Source organism: Acipenser ruthenus, chromosome 39 (assembly GCF_902713425.1).
Source record: "Acipenser ruthenus chromosome 39, fAciRut3.2 maternal haplotype, whole genome shotgun sequence".
Classification (NCBI taxonomy): domain Eukaryota; kingdom Metazoa; phylum Chordata; class Actinopteri; order Acipenseriformes; family Acipenseridae; genus Acipenser; species Acipenser ruthenus.
Genome location: NC_081227.1, coordinates 7,806,500 through 7,825,783, shown reverse-complemented (window position 1 = coordinate 7,825,783; position 19,284 = coordinate 7,806,500). Strand labels below are relative to the sequence as shown.

At 43.7% G+C, this 19,284-nt stretch overlaps 1 protein-coding gene across 8 annotated transcripts; it reads right to left on the bottom strand.

The window, feature by feature from the left end:
* Positions 1-2,274: 2,274 nt before the first annotated feature.
* Positions 2,275-17,575, bottom strand: LOC117969035 (uncharacterized). 8 transcript variants are annotated; one of them, XM_059009536.1, is made up of 9 exons: positions 17,386-17,575; positions 16,131-16,289; positions 15,825-15,970; positions 15,566-15,592; positions 14,321-14,424; positions 13,670-13,777; positions 12,612-12,701; positions 7,627-9,626; positions 2,275-5,592 (listed from the first exon to the last, which is right to left on the bottom strand). In XM_059009536.1, exons 2-9 carry the CDS (start codon positions 16,264-16,266, stop codon positions 4,268-4,270), a joined length of 3,936 nt encoding a protein of 1,311 aa, XP_058865519.1. In that variant the 5' UTR covers positions 16,267-16,289; positions 17,386-17,575; the 3' UTR covers positions 2,275-4,267. The 8 variants fall into 8 exon arrangements, with proteins under 8 accessions (XP_058865519.1, XP_058865518.1, XP_058865520.1 ...); XM_059009535.1 differs by having other exon boundaries at positions 16,131-16,271; XM_059009537.1 differs by having other exon boundaries at positions 13,670-13,774; positions 16,131-16,271.
* Positions 17,576-19,284: the final 1,709 nt, after the last annotated feature.

The window sequence follows — 19,284 nt, the reverse complement described above, 5'->3', positions numbered from 1 at the left end:
ATTGTCTTTGATGAGGGGGAGCCCCTCCTCAGTCACATTGTCTTTGATGAGGGGAGCCCCTCCTCAGTCACATTGTCTTTGATGAGGGGAGCCCCTCCTCAGTCACATTGTCTTTGATGAGGGGGAGCCCCTCCTCAGTCACATTGTCTTTGATGAGGGGGAGCCCCTCCTCAGTCACATTGTCTTTGATGAGGGGAGCCCCTCCTCAGTCACATTGTCTTTGATGAGGGGGAGCCCCTCCTCAGTCACATTGTCTTTGATGAGGGGAGCCCCTCCTCAGTCACATTGTCTTTGATGAGGGGAGCCCCTCCTCAGTCACATTGTCTTTGATGAGGGGGAGCCCCTCCTCAGTCACATTGTCTTTGATGAGGGGAGCTCCTTCTCAGTCACATTGTCTTTGATGAGGGGAGCTCCTCCTCAGTCACATTGTCTTTGATGAGGGGGAGCCCCTCCTCAGTCACATTGTCTTTGATGAGGGGGAGCCCCTCCTCAGTCACATTGTCTTTGATGAGGGGAGCCCCTCCTCTGTCACATTGTCTTTGATGAGGGGAGCCCCTCCTCAGTCACATTGTCTTTGATGAGGGGGAGCCCCTCCTCAGTCACATTGTCTTTGATGAGGGGAGCCCCTCCTCAGTCACATTGTCTTTGATGAGGGGAGCCCCTCCTCAGTCACATTGTCTTTGATGAGGGGAGCCCCTCCTCAGTCACATTGTCTTTGATGAGGGGAGCTCCTTCTCAGTCACATTGTCTTTGATGAGGGGAGCTCCTCCTCAGTCACATTGTCTTTGATGAGGGGGAGCCCCTCCTCAGTCACATTGTCTTTGATGAGGGGGAGCCCCTCCTCAGTCACATTGTCTTTGATGAGGGGGAGCCCCTCCTCAGTCACATTGTCTTTGATGAGGGGGAGCCCCTCCTCAGTCACATTGTCTTTGATGAGGGGGAGCTCCTCCTCAGTCACATTGTCTTTGATGAGGGGAGCCCCTCCTCAGTCACATTGTCTTTGATGAGGGGAGCCCCTCCTCAGTCACATTGTCTTTGATGAGGGGGAGCCCCTTCTCAGTCACATTGTCTTTGATGAGGGGGAGCCCCTCCTCAGTCACATTGTCTTTGAGGGGGAGCCCCTTCTCAGTCACATTGTCTTTGATGAGGGGGAGCCCCTCCTCAGTCACATTGTCTTTGAGGGGGAGCCCCCCTCCTCAGTCACATTGTCTTTGATGAGGGGAGCCCCTCCTCAGTCACATTGTCTTTGATGAGGGGAGCTCCTCCTCAGTCACATTGTCTTTGATGAGGGGGAGCCCCTCCTCAGTCACATTGTCTTTGATGAGGGGAGCCCCTCCTCAGTCACATTGTCTTTGATGAGGGGGAGCCCCTCTTCAGTCACATTGTCTTTGATGAGGGGGAGCTCCTCCTCAGTCACATTGTCTTTGATGAGGGGAGCCCCTCCTCAGTCACATTGTCTTTGATGAGGGGAGCCCCTCCTCAGTCACATTGTCTTTGATGAGGGGAGCCCCTCCTCAGTCACATTGTCTTTGATGAGGGGGAGCCCCTCCTCAGTCACATTGTCTTTGATGAGGGGAGCTCCTCCTCAGTCACATTGTCTTTGATGAGGGGAGCCCCTCCTCAGTCACATTGTCTTTGATGAGGGGGAGCTCCTCCTCAGTCACATTGTCTTTGATGAAGGGAGCCCCTCCTCAGTCACATTGTCTTTGATGAGGGGAGCCCCTCCTCAGTCACATTGTCTTTGATGAGGGGGAGCCCCTTCTCAGTCACATTGTCTTTGAGGGGGAGCCCCTTCTCAGTCACATTGTCTTTGATGAGGGGGAGCCCCTCCTCAGTCACATTGTCTTTGAGGGGGAGCCCCCCTTCTCAGTCACATTGTCTTTGATGAGAGGAGCCCCTCCTCAGTCACATTGTCTTTGATGAGGGGAGCTCCTCCTCAGTCACATTGTCTTTGATGAGGGGGAGCCCCTCCTCAGTCACATTGTCTTTGATGAGGGGAGCCCCTCCTCAGTCACATTGTCTTTGATGAGGGGGAGCCCCTCTTCAGTCACATTGTCTTTGATGAGGGGGAGCCCCTCCTTAGACACTTAGTTTAATTTCTGCTTCACATCTGAGAAAAAAAAAATCCCCAAAACTAGTGTATTACATATAGCTGTTTCAATTAATCCTAAAAAGGTATCAGCGACAGCACACACACACACACACACACACAAAACACCCTTTGTTGTGCATCCTGTTTTCTATAGGAAAAAATGCTGCAGCAAAACTCAGAACCTTGTTTCTATACAATATTTATTTATATAGCACCTTTCATCAAAGGGTCTCAAAGCACTTAACACAGATAACAAGAAAACAGCAGTAAAAACAAGTAAATATGAAAATATTAAAAAGCTAAAACCAGTACATATACATTGTATTTATTGTTATCTGATACGACCATATGTTTGAAGTATGCTTTTTGCAATGTAGTTGCTGATTTGTTTGATACCCTGTAGCAACCACCATGTTGTGCTGTTTCACACAGAAAGAGGAAACGGCTAGTAGCCTACTAATACTGGCTGTTGAACCAGGTACCTGAAAGGGAAATACAATGTAGAGTCAGTACTGTGACCGCGCTGTCACAGCAACGACTGGAGTCAACGCAGGCAAAACGTTTTTACAATGTAGAGTCAGTACTGTGACCGCGCTGTCACAGCAACGACTGGAGTCAACGCAGGCAAAACGTTTTTACAATGTAGAGTCAGTACTGTGACCGCGCTGTCACAGCAACGACTGGAGTCAACGCAGGCAAAACGTTTTTACAATGTAGAGTCAGTACTGTGACCACGCTGTCACAGCAACGACTGGAGTCAACGCAGGCAAAACATTTTTACAATGTAGTGTCAGTACTGTGACCGCGCTGTCACAGCAACGACTGGAGTCAACGCAGGCAAAACATTTTTACAATGTAGTGTCAGTACTGTGACCGCGCTGTCACAGCAACGACTGGAGTCAACGCAGGCAAAACGTTTTTACAATGTAGTGTCAGTACTGTGACCGCGCTGTCACAGCAACGACTGGAGTCAACGCAGGCAAAACGTTTTTACAATGTAGTGTCAGTACTGTGACCGCGCTGTCACAGCAACGACTGGAGTCAACGCAGGCAAAACGTTTTTACAATGTAGTGTCAGTACTGTGACCGCGCTGTCACAGCAACGACTGGAGTCAACGCAGGCAAAACGTTTTTACAATGTAGAGTCAGTACTGTGACCGCGCTGTCACAGCAACGACTGGAGTCAACGCAGGCAAAACGTTTTTACAATGTAGTGTCAGTACTGTGACCGCGCTGTCACAGCAACGACTGGAGTCAACGCAGGCAAAACGTTTTTACAATGTAGAGTCAGTACTGTGACCGCGCTGTCACAGCAACGACTGGAGTCAACGCAGGCAAAACATTTTAACAATGTACTGTCAGTACTGTGACCACGCTGTCACAGCAACGCCTGGAGTCAATACCTTTATGAAGATGGCTAGGTGCAATCCTGTATCATGAAACAAGTCTGATTCAAGGATTACACCCAGATTTCTGACTTCAGATATGGGAATATAATTGTGTGGTTGTCAAAGTAGACATGTAGCATACTCTTACAAATCTGTTGGTCTTTATTTTGAATTCCTCTTAATTTAATTAAATATTAGCCTTCATCATTGTTCATCATTGTTGATCAGTAACCATTTTTTTGCAGTAAACTTGTGTACCTTACAGTTCTCCTCTGGAAACGTTATACCCATCATTCATTATGTATTGCTCTGGCTAAAAAAATATGTTACCTTCTTTTCCTGTGACCCCATCTTATAGAATAGCACAACTTTCTCTCTGTGATGTCAGCACTGATGAGTGCAGCAGAAGTTTGAGACTGCTTTCCCCTTCAAGCTTTCCTGGCATCACTTTGCTTCACTCCAGATTGTACATCATATCAAGATTATACATATCAAGATTATAAAACATGCAAGACAGAACAATACACTCTGGAAATACCATGTAAAATGTGTACTGCCCAATAGGGTTACGAATGAGTACATACATGTCTAAGGAGGTAGCTGCTTTTAAGTGTGATGAAAATATCCGATGCAGAAGTGTTTCTTGCAAAATGTTATCCTCATAGAAAAAACACAGCATAAAAAACACAAACACAAGGTGATTTTGTACTGGTGTTGTGCTTGAAGAACACCCCTCCCCTCTCAGAGGTACAAAGCTCTTGCCCCCAGTTAACAGTACTCTCTGCTATCAGTTTACCCATCTTGGCCCTTCCTCAGCATCTTCTTTGTAGGCCCTGCCAGTTTCATTTGTAGCACTGCCCTGTGCCGCAGGAAAATCAATGGTAAGCTCTGCCCCGTCTGGCATAACCATCTCCAGCTCAGCCCCCTGAGCCACTCTGATCCGGAGTCCTGACCCAGATGAGAGGTGGAGTCTCATGGGCTGCTGTCGAGCCCTTCCCATGGAGCTGTGAGCTCCCTGTAATAAGAGCCTGCTCCCTGGGGCGCTGTCCCCAAACAGCTCTGATTCCACCTGCCTTTGGGTCCTATCTTCAGAGGCCTGGCCTCCAGAAAATAGATGTTCTGCTTGGTGAGGGGACCTGCTCCCCAAGAACAGAGACTCTATTTGTTCTGGGGTTCTGTCCCCAGGGAGTCTCGCCTCACAATCATGCATCGAGGCCCTGTAACTAACTGATGAAGATTCTGCTTTCTGCAAAGCCCTATCCCCAGAGCCTGGCACATCCCAGCCCGCCCTGGTTAACATCCTGTTCAGTTGCTCCAGACTGCTGGGACCCAGCAGTGGGGCAGAGGGGCTCAACTCCTCCTCTACTGGCACACTGCCTCTCCCCAAACACTGCCTTTCTCTGGACTCCCTGCTGGTCTGCTGTGGCTCTCTTTTCAGCGGAGTCACATATTTGTGTGCGTTCCTCAGACTTTCTGCTGTTCTATCAACAAGCGCTCTAGAAGCAGCAGGATCTAAAGCTCTAGACTTCTCAGTTAACACCATGCTGGAGACATTCCCCATCACTGCCACGTCATCCCAAGGTACCCTGAGCCTTTCTCTTGTTGCTCTGGACTGGTCTTTACGATGATGAGACACCGTTCTCAGCTCTCCAGTTGATTCCTGTTTTGGAATGCTCATCCAATCTCTTTTCATTCCCTGACTTCTGAAGTTGAGCGATTCAGAAATCTCTCTCTGTTCTTTAGTGAATTTCAACACACTGGCAGAGTGCCCCAGCATTGCAAACCCGTCTCTTACAGTTCTACTCCCATTACTGTGGTCTCCAGCTCTGTATGTTTGTGTGCTCGTCCCATCTTTTGTTGCCTCTTGTGCATTCTGCAGCTGCCTAGCTGAAGCCACCACACCCCGAGATGGCTTGCTAGAATATTTGAGAGTTTCATCTCTTCCTACTTCCAGGATGCTCTCCACAGTGCACAGTTTCTTAGCTGATGGGACCCCTGTATTGGTAACGCTGTCCTCAAACGAGCGCTTCTGGGGGTCTTGACTAGAGGGTCGACCTGGAGGAGGGGTGGTGGGGTGAAAACTGACCTTGGGCATAAACTTCTCTTCTCCCACTGTAAAAAGAAAACAAGAGAAGATAAAAACAGATGTATACAGAGATAAAATATTGAGAGTTGGTCATGGGACACATTGCAATTAATTTCAAACCTTTGGGTGAATTAACCTTAAACAGCTATTGCTGCTCCAAGCTACTTTCAGAGAGAGTAGCAAGAATACATGTTATTCAGATAACCCTGAAACACAACCAGAACCAAAGAGCCATCAACTCCGATAACCCTGAAACACAACCAGAACCAAAGAGCCGACAACTCTGATAACCCTGAAACACAACAAGAACCAAAGAGCCGACAACTCCGATAACCCTGAAACACAACCAGAACCAAAGAGCCGACAACTCCGATAACCCTGAAACACAACCAGAACCAAAGAGCCGACAACTCTGATAACCCTGAAACACAACAAGAACCAAAGAGCCGACAACTCCGATAACCCTGAAAAACAACCAGAACCAAAGAGCCGTCAACTCCGATAACCCTGAAACACAACCAGAACCAAAAGAGCCGTCAACTCCGATAACCCTGAAACACAACCAGAACCAAAGAGCCGTCAACCCTGAAACACAACCAGAACCAAAGAGCCGTCAACCCTGAAACACAACCAGAACCAAAGAGCCGTCAACCCTGAAACACAACCAGAACCAAAGAGCCGTCAACTCCGATAACACTGAAACACAACCAGAACCAAAAGAGCCGTCAACTCCGATAACCCTGAAACACAACCAGAACCAAAAGAGCCGTCAACTCCGATAACCCTGAAACACAACCAGAACCAAAGAGCCGTCAACCCTGAAACACAACCAGAACCAAAGAGCCGTCAACCCTGAAACACAACCAGAACCAAAGAGCCGTCAACCCTGAAACACAACCAGAACCAAAGAGCCGACAACTCCGATAACCCTGAAACACAACAAAGAACCAAAGAGCCGTCAATGAGCAACATTTACTATTCCTGCAATACTTTATCCAACGCAAGTGATTGTTTTGATAGTCATCAGTTTTGAAACCTCAATCTTGTGTAATATCGGGTTCTTGCCATTAAAACGTGTTTATGCATCATCACTGACACTTTCTGCTCCAGGCAGACTATTTACAGGGAAAACACCAGCAGCTTGTGTTTGTCTACTGGGTTAGGTGGGGAATGAAATGCCAATTACAAAACCAGAAAAGGGGAATACAGAAATCCTGTTAATGTAAGTGGAAGATATCATACATTTTGGAAATAATAAATTCATTCTTTGATTCAGTCTTTAAATCTTGGTTTCTATTCAAGGACGGTTAAACTTTCTTCCTATCAGCACCAGTAAGATCACTAGACCCATTTTCTTATGTTGAAGATATTTTGGTTCTTTGGTATTTTATACACTTTTGAAAATGCACAAAGCCACGTGAGCGGCAAGCAGCTTGCTTACAAAGGCGTCCCAGGGAGGCAACAAGGTAGTTACATACAAGCACACAGGAAGCACCAAGTATTATGGCATTCACTTCACATTAAGAGCAAGTAGCGGGGTTCCGAAAAATATAGCGTCACCCGTCCCCACGTGTTGCTACACCTGTTTAAATAACGTACCTGGCGGTTTTTCCTTTCACTGTTAACATCCTGACAACTTTGTACACTTAGCTCTTTTCACAATGGCTGCTCTAGTGCTCTGGGGTTTGAGATCTGTCCTCTAAATCAGTGGTTTTCAACCCCGCTCCTGGGGACCCCGTGTCTGCTGGTTTTCATTCCAGCTGACCTCTCAATTATTTAACTAGACGCATAATTGAAATGATAATTTGCTTAATGAGACCTTTGTAATTGTTTTCAGCTCTTAAACAGTTGCAGAGTTCAAGTTACTTATAAAATGCTACAGCTAACTTGAACTCTGTACAAGAAGTGACTGAATATTTTTGATCTACAGCGATGTTCAACAAAAATCTGTATTTCATGAATTAAATAAACATTGTGATTAAGAGGCTGTGCTATTTGTGTTTCACCCTATAACAAGCATGCACGTGGTAGGGTCTTATGAGACAGAAAGAACATCTTACATGTATTGCTCCAGTCTGATGCCACCCTTGCCCTCTTTTGGTTGGCATCCACCGAAGTCCATTTCCTGCTGATCCCCTCAACTCCTGCTCCTGGGCATCTTTTACCCTGGCTGCTGCCATCCCCTGGACTCTGTCTTTCAACAGCGGCAGCCCTCAGATCCGTCCTACAGGCCTTTGGGATTGACACACCTGTGACATGACTTCTGAAAACTCGGGCACCATGGGTGCCATCAGGCTTTGACATGGCTCTGTCGTTTAGAACTTTGAAACTGTGGACATAATTTGTAAGATTTGTAATGGCATTTTCTGAAACTCTGGCACTTTTCTTTGATACGTCTTTTTGGATTGTAATGTTTGGGAAATCATTTTGGAAGGTGGCATTTTCTTGAGCATTAGCACACAACACATCCACTTTGTGCAGCAGAACATGACCCGGAGCTCTGGAACTCTTCAGGGAGACAGCGTCCTTTTCCAGCATGGGCTGCAATGCGAGAACTTCAGCATCACCTCCTTGTGACCTGCTGCTATCTCCGACAGCTGTGAAATCAGGAGTAGACACGTTTTCTGGAATGGTCTGATTAAGGACTTCACTCTCAAGCTTACCAGCTGTTGATAGATCTTTCTGAGTCCTGGCACTGCAGATGTTAACAGTCATGTCATCTTTAGAAAAAACAACGTCATTTTTGAAACTGTTGGCACTTGCATCAGCTTTCTGTGAACTCTTATTTGTAATGCTGCCACTTAGCAAATTGTTATTTTGTGACGCAATACCCTTTTCCAGCATACCGGCAGTTGTGGGTTTATCTGCTTGCGATGTGGTGGGGTCATTTAGAACACAAGGGACACCATCGTTTTCAGACACCGTACCTTTGCTTAGAACCACCACGACATCATCTCTCTTTGAAACAAAACCAGAACCTTTATGTTTGGAACCAGCAGCATCAGTCTTTAAGTTGACGTCACAGACAAATATGACGTCTTCAGAAGCTACGCAGTCGTGGTCAGAAGGTTTTAAAGGTGTCGGATCTTTCTGTGATGAGATATGATCACTTGGAATTGAAATACCGGTGACTTCATCTTCCTGCAACCCAGTTGTATATTCTGAGACTCTTACACAAGTGTCATTACTTTCCTGTGAAACTGTAAAACCACCTGGAAGTGAACTGCTGCCATCTGCTGGATCAGTAGCAGTCGTGTCATCAGTCTTTGGCAAGACACAAGAAGATTGAGGGCTGTCAGTCACAACATGCTGGAGGTCATTTGTAGGTTTCACACTTGTGAGATCTTTCTGAACTTTTAAAACTATCGTATCTTCAGAAAATGCAGTGCTGCCATTTTGATCTTTGGCACTTGTCAGGTCATCATTCTGAGTTGAGAGACCTTTATTAAGAACTCCCACAACTATGACATCATCTTCAGGAGTAGAGATGACATCGTCTTCAGGAGTAGAGATGACATCATCGGCCAGTCTAAAAACTTTAAAATCCTCTTCAGGTGAAACTTTAACAATTTGTACTTCATTCTCAGGTAATGTATCTTTTTCTGGGCTTTTCACATCTCTGGGATTATTCTTCAGAGATGCTAGAGGATAAACTTTCTCTCTTCTGATATCGTCTTCAGGTATGACAATCTCTTGAAGAGGAGCCAAATATGTTTCTTCAGCTTTGACACTCGAGATATGGTCTTTCTCAGATGCAACATTATTTCGAATTCCAGGAGTCTTCACAGAATTTTCATTACACCTGGCACCATCATCTTCCAGTTTCGGAGCCCACCTCCCAGTACATTCCCTGGCAGCTCTGTTGTTTGTGACAACACACAACTGCGGCGCTGGCTTTTGCTGGATCAGCATCTCCTCCAGCTTCAGGAGACTAAAGGATCCAGAGGGAAGTAAATCCCCGCTCTCTCCCACAGGCTGTGGCTTCAGGTAGTTCAATCCTTCCATGTGATTTACACTCACTGGCCCCATCCCACTTTCAGAAACGTTCTCAAAGCACTCCCTGTAACAATAAATGCAGAACAGATGATTAGACATTGCCTCACTAACGCACCTATTAAACTGACTGCATTTTAAGTTATCCCTTATTATAGTGCAGCTACAGTTATGATTTCAACTTTGTTTCTATGTTAATTTCCAATTTTCAACCATTAATATCGCGGCAATGGTAGGGGGCAGAGTGATGTCCTTTGGAACATAACACATCTATACATGACCTATATATGACCTTTCAATAGGATTAGTATTTTAATGGGAATTACAATGGGAATTACAGTGAAACATAACTGTTTAGCAGACCTGGAGAAAAAGCTGTGCTCAGCCCCGAGTGACCCAGTCTCTGTCCTAGTTAGACATGTTCTATTGGTCTTCGTGAGAAGACTCTGTGTCTAGAAATCTTTGGGTGAGACTAAACTTTTTAAAATAACATCACTGACATGTGGATGAGAGAATTGTTAAATTTTATAATCTACCTTTAATACTATGAAACAACGTGTCAAACAAAAAGTGTGGAACAACCAGATAGGCGGCTATTTAAAATCGCAGAAGTAACCATACAAGGAAATCAGTTGATCCTTGAGCTCAAACAAAACTATTTCAGACCATTAATGATGTTCACAGAGGGCATTCCAACAGGAACATCATAACAGAGTGAATGGTCTGTAATCATGAAATAAAATGGATATGTGAAAAAGATCTGTAGCATTGACAGGTTAAAGCAAGTGAAACGGTTCATTATCTTTGCAGAGAGAATATAGCTGTGGACCAACTCTAAATAAACTCTGATTCAAAGCATGTGGTCTGTACCTCCGACATGACTAGAGGATAGAAAATGGGCCCCTTTCACAAAACTGTAGGGTCTGTTTTAAGGAATGTTTAGTTTGTTTTTAATAAAGTTATCAGATTATAATACATTCATTGTTTAGGAGGTGGTTTTATGGTTAAATCTCATTCCTTAAAAAAAAAAAATTATTCTTTAAAACAGTCCTGATGGTTTTGGGATAGGGCTCAGTGTGTCACTTTTTGACTCTGGTTATGGAACTAAGAAAATGAAAGAACACAGCTCTGTTCTAAGTTTTAAGACAGTAACTCGAAGTGTACTGTCTCTGCAGCAGAAACAAAGTGACAACCTCAATATGGCATCCACATGAGGTCAGAGGTCAATCTCACATTGCCCATTACGTACAGCAAGCAGGGTTCAAATATGAAGACCATACCTAACTGTGTCAAAGAGAAAAGGCTTTGACACTGGCGGCAGAAGTTTTACAATTAACTGACACCTTCACTTTTCTTTACCAGGGGTGAGTCGGTGCACCGGATGAGGGACATGATGGTGCTGATACCGTTCCTGTTACTGTACACTGTAATTACAATACACAACGCTTAACGCCATGTTTGTGTTCCTGCTGTATGAACCTGCGTCCAAACCAAGCGACGACACCTGAAGCCTCAGTGTCTGAGGAAGATCTTTTTATGAACCTGCGTCCAAACCAAGCGACGACACCTGAAGCCTCAGTGTCTGAGGAAGATCTTTTTATGAACCTGCGTCCAAACCAAGCGACGGCACCTGAAGCCTCAGTGTCTGAGGAAGATCTTTTTATGAACCTGCGTCCAAACCAAGCGACGGCACCTGAAGCCTCAGTGTCTGAGGAAGATCTTTTTATGAACCTGCGTCCAAACCAAGCGACGGCACCTGAAGCCTCAGTGTCTGAGGAAGATCTTTTTATGAACCTGCGTCCAAACCAAGCGACGGCACCTGAAGCCTCAGTGTCTGAGGAAGATCTTTTTATGAACCTGCGTCCAAACCAAGCGACGACACCTGAAGCCTCAGTGTCTGAGGAAGATCTTTTTATGAACCTGCGTCCAAACCAAGCGACGACACCTGAAGCCTCAGTGTCTGAGGAAGATCTTTTTATGAACCTGCGTCCAAACCAAGCGACGACACCTGAAGCCTCAGTGTCTGAGGAAGATCTTTTTATGAACCTGCGTCCAAACCAAGCGACGACACCTGAAGCCTCAGTGTCTGAGGAAGATCTTTTTGTGAACCGATTTACACTGTATTTTTACAATGGTTTTGAAGGAAACTGTCAAACGACACAGAATGCAAGTTGCAATGTCTCAAAAGCAGAGATCAGTGAGGGCAGGGGGGAGAGCCTGCTTATTCTCGTTATTTACAGTATTCCAGCGTTTAATAATCATTAACAACATTGGAAGCTTACTTGTGCAACGTCACGTGAACTGCAGATATAAATCCAAATAACACAGGCCTACGTCTTGGTATTAAAATTCATGTTTAATGGTTTTGCCATACGTCTTATTTACCCCGTGCCAAAAACACACAACTCATCTCTGCTCTTAAATAATGACCTGTATTAGTATATGTTTGTTTAAGCAATATGAGCGATCGTTTACAATTTCTGTTTACCATCAGCTGAACAAAGTTCATTAATTATTTATTTTATACATTAGAATTTTTAACAATGTTTCTTACTGCAGCTCAAAGTTGTATTATTAAGAGCTGTCATTTGCTCAAAACATACTGGGAGTATAGCATCTACTATACTTGAGGATGTTTGTATTGTCTTAAAAACATTTTAAATTTTGAATTAGTGTAAGTAACTTACAGTGGTATTTCTCAAGTTTTTGTAAGCCTTCATTTTAAATCTTGATGGTGTACGATGTATACCGTGATATTAAGGTTACCATTTTTTTTTTTTTTTTGACGGTTATCACACCGCGCACATTTTACAGCGGTCCAGCCCTATTCTTTCACAATACCCACGATCAAGCTGGAGTGAAAGAATGACTAAATGCAGCTGTGTACGGAGTGCAAAGCCAATTCTGAAAGGGAAAACAAAAAGTCACATGACAGGTCAAAGTGAAGGACGCCTTTAGATTGCATCAGATGTCCTCTTTGATCAATTCAAAATTCCGTTGGCACACAGAACTATTTTGACGAATGCAGTAATATTTGTAAAAGTGGATTCACCCTTTGGCCAGCTGTCCCTCTCCCTCGCTCTCAGACAATTCAAAGTGAGCAGAGCAATCTGAGAAGACGACGCTATCCCCCTGCCATTGCCTGTCCAAGAGAAGAAAAAGCACAAAATGAAGCGAACACATTAACACCACACGTGCGCTCCGACTCTCTCAACCCTGAGGGTTACACGCTAATTACAGCACGGCTATCCTCACAGACGCTTTAAAAAGAACCAAATAACAAACACCATGAGAACTATGCTCAATGATTCAATGCTAATGCCATCTCACTACTTTTTAAAACACTATAAATGATAGCAGGAGCATTTTAAGACTAGCAGGGAATCTGCATGGATTGCTAAACAACTTCCATTAGGAGCTAATCCCAGGATAACAACATACAGGCAGTGCATGCAATCCGGGGCTACTCTCCAGTGATGCAAAGGGCTTTAAATAATGAATCATGTGACCAACAGATATCAAATGAACCCCTAAGGAACTCCCTGCAGGTACCTGTGAATGCTGTGCTCTAGATACTGTAGTAAAGTCATTGTAAACTCCACTCTCTGCAGGTACCTGTGAATGTTGTGCTCTAGATACTGTAGTAAAGTCATTGTAAACTCCACTCCCTGCAGGTACCTGTGAATGCTGTCCTCTAGATACTGTAGTAAAGTCATTGTAAACTCCACTCTCTGCAGGTACCTGTGAATGCTGTGCTCTAGATACTGTAGTAAAGTCATTGTAAACTCCACTCCCTGCAGGTACCTGTGAATGCTGTGCTCTAGATGCTGTAGTAAAGTCATTGTAAACTCCACTCCCTGCAGGTACCTGTGAATGCTGTGCTCTAGATACTGTAGTAAAGTCATTGCAAACTCCACTCCCTGCAGGTACCTGTGAATGCTGTCCTCTAGATACTGTAGTAAAGTCATTGTAAACTCCACTCCCTGCAGGTACCTGTGAATGCTGTGCTCTAGATACTGTAGTAAAGTCATTGTAAACTCCACTCCCTGCAGGTACCTGTGAATGCTGTGCTCTAGATACTGTAGTAAAGTCATTGTAAACTCCACTCACTGCAGCTCCTCCTCTCTGACCGCTCGTTCTCCAGCTCTCTGACACTCCAGCGTTCCCGGCAGCACGGTCACACTCTGGGATGCGCTGCCGACAGCATTCCCAAAACTGCTGGGAGAACAAGAATATTAACAATGTAGGGTCAGTACTGGGCCCCCCATGGATGCAAACAAAACATTACAGGGACATTTACATCATCCACATTTTCTTTATATTACATGTCTTAATCGTTTAACCCCTTCACAGCCAAGCGTTTGTCATGTCACTCCAATATTCATGCCAACCGTAATACTTCTTAAATGGACTCGCTGTACACCCTGGTTCTCAGAGCAATCCCTTTGCTATCTTGTGTAGTTCTAAAAATGTCAATTACATTGCTGTGCTTGGCTGATTTCAGAAACCGGTCTCCTATCCTGGAGCGGTCACATGTTCTCCAGGTGCTGTACCTTCTTATCATGCTTGCATTCATTCACAGTGGCTCTTTTGTGCAATTCACTTGTTTTATTTGTAAAGGTCTGTGTTATGGTGCTTTGACTAGGAGTGCAGGAGATGACCTGTACTGATGATTGTGATGACAATGGTGAAGATAAAGACACTGCTGGTCAGTGAGCCCGTCACGGCTTTACCCGGAGCTATGATAATGTAAAGACTCACTGAAGCTCCTCCACTCTCCTTTGTTTCCTCTCCTCTCGAATCTGTCGCTCAATCATTCCCTCCAGTGCTGTCAGGCTTCGGTTTCTCTTTAGATCTCTGTCCTGCTGGAGAGAGCGAGACAGAAAAGTCTTGATGAGTAAATCAAACAGAAAGCCACAACAAAATAGCCTAACCCTAACCCAAAATGAGCTTCTGTATGAGGACTAACAATCACACTATTCACAGGACAGACGCCTGCACATCTCCCCAGATGCTGCTGCTCATAAGAACTTTTGTTAAAGGATGTCCTTTGCCAGTTTTATTACCAATGCAGTTTAACAATGTGCAGTGCTCCACAATGAAACACGTAGGACAAGGCTAGTTAACTGAATCCGAATTACACACACACACACACACACACACAGACACACACAGACACACACACAGACACACACACACACACACACACTGATACACACACACACACACACACTGATACACACACACACACACACACTGATACACACACACGCACGCGCACGCGCACGCGCACGCACACGCACACGCACACGCACACACACACACACACACACACACACGTTCTCCCCAGGAATTCTGTACAGCAGGGCGGCAGAACATTATAGACGGGATCACTTAACGGAAAAATAAACTTGCCTTACCTTAAATATATAATACGACAAAGAATTTGAATAATATGTTGTCTTTCGCTGACTATATCTGGTTGTGCTTTATGTTCTACACTCTCTTTTTCATGACTGTTTTTTATTATGGTAAATTACCTTCTTATTTAGGCACGCTACGATTTGACTGGGGAAAGATAATGTAGGGTTATTGGAGTTAACAAAAAAAATGGTAACCTTTTCACTTCCTTTTTAGGGTAATTATTGAGGTTATTGCTTCATTTAAATGGTTTTCTTTATGTTAACTTTTCAGGGCATGTTGTTAATGGACATCTATTTTTGTTTTTCGCTGTTCTACATTTTTTTAATGCAACTAACTGTTCATTTTAACCATTTTTAAAAGAAAAGTGGTCATCTAGAAGCACAATCAGTCCTTATTGTTAAAGGCACAGCAGCATCCGCAAGACGGGCGGATCAGGTTTTTATTCAGCCACTTCGCCGGGTGATCCACCTGTCTGAAAACGCCTGGGGAGAACCTTCATTCATCCATTCATCCATCCATCCATCCATCCATCCATCCATCCATCCATCCATCCATCCATCCATCCATCCATCCATCAAATACCAGGATACAGAAGTGGCGGGTGAGGCACTGCAGTAGAGGGTAAAATGCAAGTGAAAAGTGATGGTGTGTATTGTGGTGGCGTGTGTCTCGGGACCCGGGGAGTAGAAATCATGAGTCCCTTCAACACACTTAATGAAAGCACCTGCACACTGTCTGTTTCAGCCCTTTATATGTTATGCAAAAAAAAAAAAAAGGACTGAAAGCAGCAAAGACTGAACAACCGTGTGATGAAATGGGAATGTATAAATACACTACTAACCGAAGTAAAGGGATCTCTGTGAGCTGGGATCCCCGGCACTCGCCTCTCAGTGAGTAGCTGCCTTTCTGAGGAGATGGTCATTGTCCAGTCCCCATTCCGTTCTAGGATCTCTCCGTCTGTAACACGACCAACATCTGAACTTCCACCTGAGACAGGAGCAGTCGAACCCACATCAACGACCAGCGAGGCTTTTCAATAACAGCAATGTAACAAATGCTTTGAAAAACATCTGCTGCCAACTGCTCTGAAGCAGACAAAACGTGTTTTCAGTGCTTGAAGTTGTGAGGAATCCTGTTTGTCTCTTACCTGGGTGACTCCAAGGCTCCTTTAGACCGGGGCTGTCATCTCCTATCTTCCACATTTCCAGAATGCCCTCTATCTGATTGTCCAGTCCGCACAGATCCACATCGCCCCCAAGTGGGGAGGCCCGGCCACTGCCCATGGTCTCTGGAACAAAATCAACAGCTGGAAAGGGATTTCACAGCTTAATGCATTTGTTTCTAGTGTGATACAACACAGACATTCTCATACCATCACTCAATTTGAACAAAGTACACACTTATACTCACTGCACAGTTTCACTGTTCACACAAATACCTATATAGCAGTTATTAATGTCAAATTCACGACATTGGAAGAATGGTTTTCCTTAATAAATTGAGCTCTTACACACCCCTTTAGAAATCAGAAGTACGGAAGCTCATTAGTGCCACAGAGACAAAAGGTATGTATTGCGTTATTACGAGATATTATTTTGCACTAAATAGATAGTTTTGGTCATTCACAGCACCCATGTCACTATTTATTCAGTCTCGTCGTTTTGCTTTAAAATGATAAACCAGTGCAAACTATTTATTGTAGGTAAGACACTGCTGCACTAGGACATCTTTATCCCTGATAAACTATCTCGTAACAATGCAATAACTATTGTGGAATAACACAATATTATCTCGTAATTTAACACAATAAACATGTTTGTTTTTTTTTATCTGCGGTACTAATCGGTACATAACTGTTCATTCACACATATAAAACCCTATCGTTAGACACGCATTCATTACTTTGTGTTTCTGAAGCAAAATAAAGTTAACAAATGTATTGCCCCGTCCCCAAATCAAACGCAAATACCCCGTCCCCACCACCACCACTAAAAATATAGATCTGGCATCAATATTCTGTGTACAGTTAGCACGTTCAAATCATAGTGATGGCTAAGTGACACAGCGGCTCGTTTAACTAAGAAAACAACTCGAAGATCAATCACTTATTTTAAAATATGTTTTTAGTGATGGTGTTGGGACTGGGTGTTTGATTTTTTTTTGTTTGGGGGGCGGGGGCAATACGTTTGTTGCTCTTATCCCTAATAGTCAGTTATACGTTATAAACTCTAAATAATGAATACGTGTCTCACTTCATGTTTTAACCCCATTTGAAGACTGAATATCGCATGAGTGTCTCACTGCAGCTGGATATAAACACAGGAGGGGGGACCTGGCAGGCAAGTGAAAAACCGCAAGCCTCGCCGCTTATGATACAGTGATCAAAATAACTAATTACTTACTGTGCCGCCGGAGATCAGCTCCAGTCGAAATCCTTTATTTGAGCCATATAATGTTATTTTGTTGTTCTTCTGTTCATAACGACGGAAGGTTTTTTTTTCACTTCATAAACCTGAACAGTGTGAGGCGAGCACCAGAATATGAGTACTTCCGGTGCTGCGCGGGTTTCTGTACCCCTTGGATCTGACGCGTGCGCAGATGGTGTTTTTAAAGATCGCTGCACGCACACGCGTCATAGTTTTGTGCCCGAGGCTCAGGTTTGCATTTCTGCTGCTGCGCTCGGCTAATAATGACACTGTTATTATTAATATAGAAAATCATATTAGGATGTTTAATCTTTGAGAAAAGATACAGTATTATCAAATATTTAAATATAACCCCTAAAAAAAACTAACAATTTAAACCTTTAATTAAACCTTTAAATTAGTAGGCTATTTGTTTAGGTTTTGATGTAGCTGCTACCAGTGTACATAACTGTAAATAACGGCGTTTTTTTGTAGGTTAAGAGAAATGGTGATTATTATTTAGCAAAGGGTAACGTTGCTAATTTTGTTTTCACTTTGAACAAACACGTGCTTGTGTTTGTCCCCCGCATAATAATGATCATATAGTGACCGGTTTAACTCCTTCATGCGAGTGAAGCTGCAGAGTAATATACAATAGCAGGGTTTAATCTATGGAGTGAAGCTGCAGAGGAATATGCAATAGCAGGGTTTAATCTATGGAGTGAAGCTGCAGAGTAATATACAATAGCAGGGTTTAATCTATGGAGTGAAGCTGCAGAGGAATATACAATAGCAGGGTTTAATCTATGGAGTGAAGCTGCAGAGTAATATACAATAGCAGGGTTTAATCTATGGGGTGAAGCTGCAGAGGAATATACAATAGCAGGGTTTAATCTATAGAGTGAAGCTGCAGAGTAATATACAATAGCAGGGTTTAATCTATGGGGTGAAGCTGCAGAGGAATATACAATAGCAGGGTTTAATCTATGGAGTGAAGCTGCAGAGTAATATACAATAGCAGGGTTTAATCTATGGAGTGAAGCTGCAGAGGAATATACAATAGCAGGGTTTAATCTATGGAGTGAAGCTGCAGAGGAATATACAATAGCAGGGTTTAATCTATGGAGTGAAGCTGCAGAGGAATATACAATAGCAGGGTTTAATCTATGGAGTGAAGCTGCAGAGTAATATACAATAGCAGGGTTTAATCTATGGAGTGAAGCTGCAGAGTAATATACAATAGCAGGGTTTAATCTATAGAGTGAAGCTGCAGAGTAATATACAATAGCAGGGTTTAATCTATGGAGTGAAGCTGCAGAGGAATATACAATAGCAGGGTTTAATCTATAGAGTGAAGCTGCAGAGTAATATACAATAGCAGGGTTTAATCTATAGAGTGAAGCTGCAGAGTAATATACAATAGCAGGGTTTAATCTATGGAGTGAAGCTGCAGAGGAATATACAATAGCAGGGTTTAATCTATAGAGTGAAGCTGCAGAGGAATATACAATAGCAGGGTTTAATCTATGGAGTGAAGCTGCAGAGGAATATGCAATAGCAGGGTTTAATCTATGGAGTGAAGCTGCAGAGGAATATACAATAGCAGGGTTTAATCTATGGAAATCTGTATCCCTTGACTTAGTAAGTCTATAAAAGACATATCATGCTAACAGCAAGTCCTTTGTGTTTAGACAGATCTAGATGACTGGACTGTGTTTAAGCCCCTGTCTTTCTAATAAATTAGAAAAAACAGTCCTCAATTTGCTGCAAAAATGGATTGTGAGGCGAACAGAAATGATTCTTTTTATACGGAGTAATACTTTACATAATGTCATAAAACATGAAGTCCGGCTTCTTGAAAATTTAAAAAAAATTCTTTATTTTCAGACAAACTCG

Bases quoted from the DNA above. Each gene is read 5' to 3' on its own strand.
- LOC117969035 (XM_059009536.1), bottom strand. From the start codon at position 16,266: ATGGGCAGTGGCCGGGCCTCCCCACTTGGGGGCGATGTGGATCTGTGC. The intron at 15,971-16,130 runs GTAAGAGACAAA...CTCCTGTCTCAG, and splicing joins GGAGCCTTGGAGTCACCCAG to GTGGAAGTTCAGATGTTGGT. The intron at 14,425-15,565 runs GTATTTGATGGA...CGCTCTCTCCAG, and splicing joins CCCGCCACTTCTGTATCCTG to CAGGACAGAGATCTAAAGAG.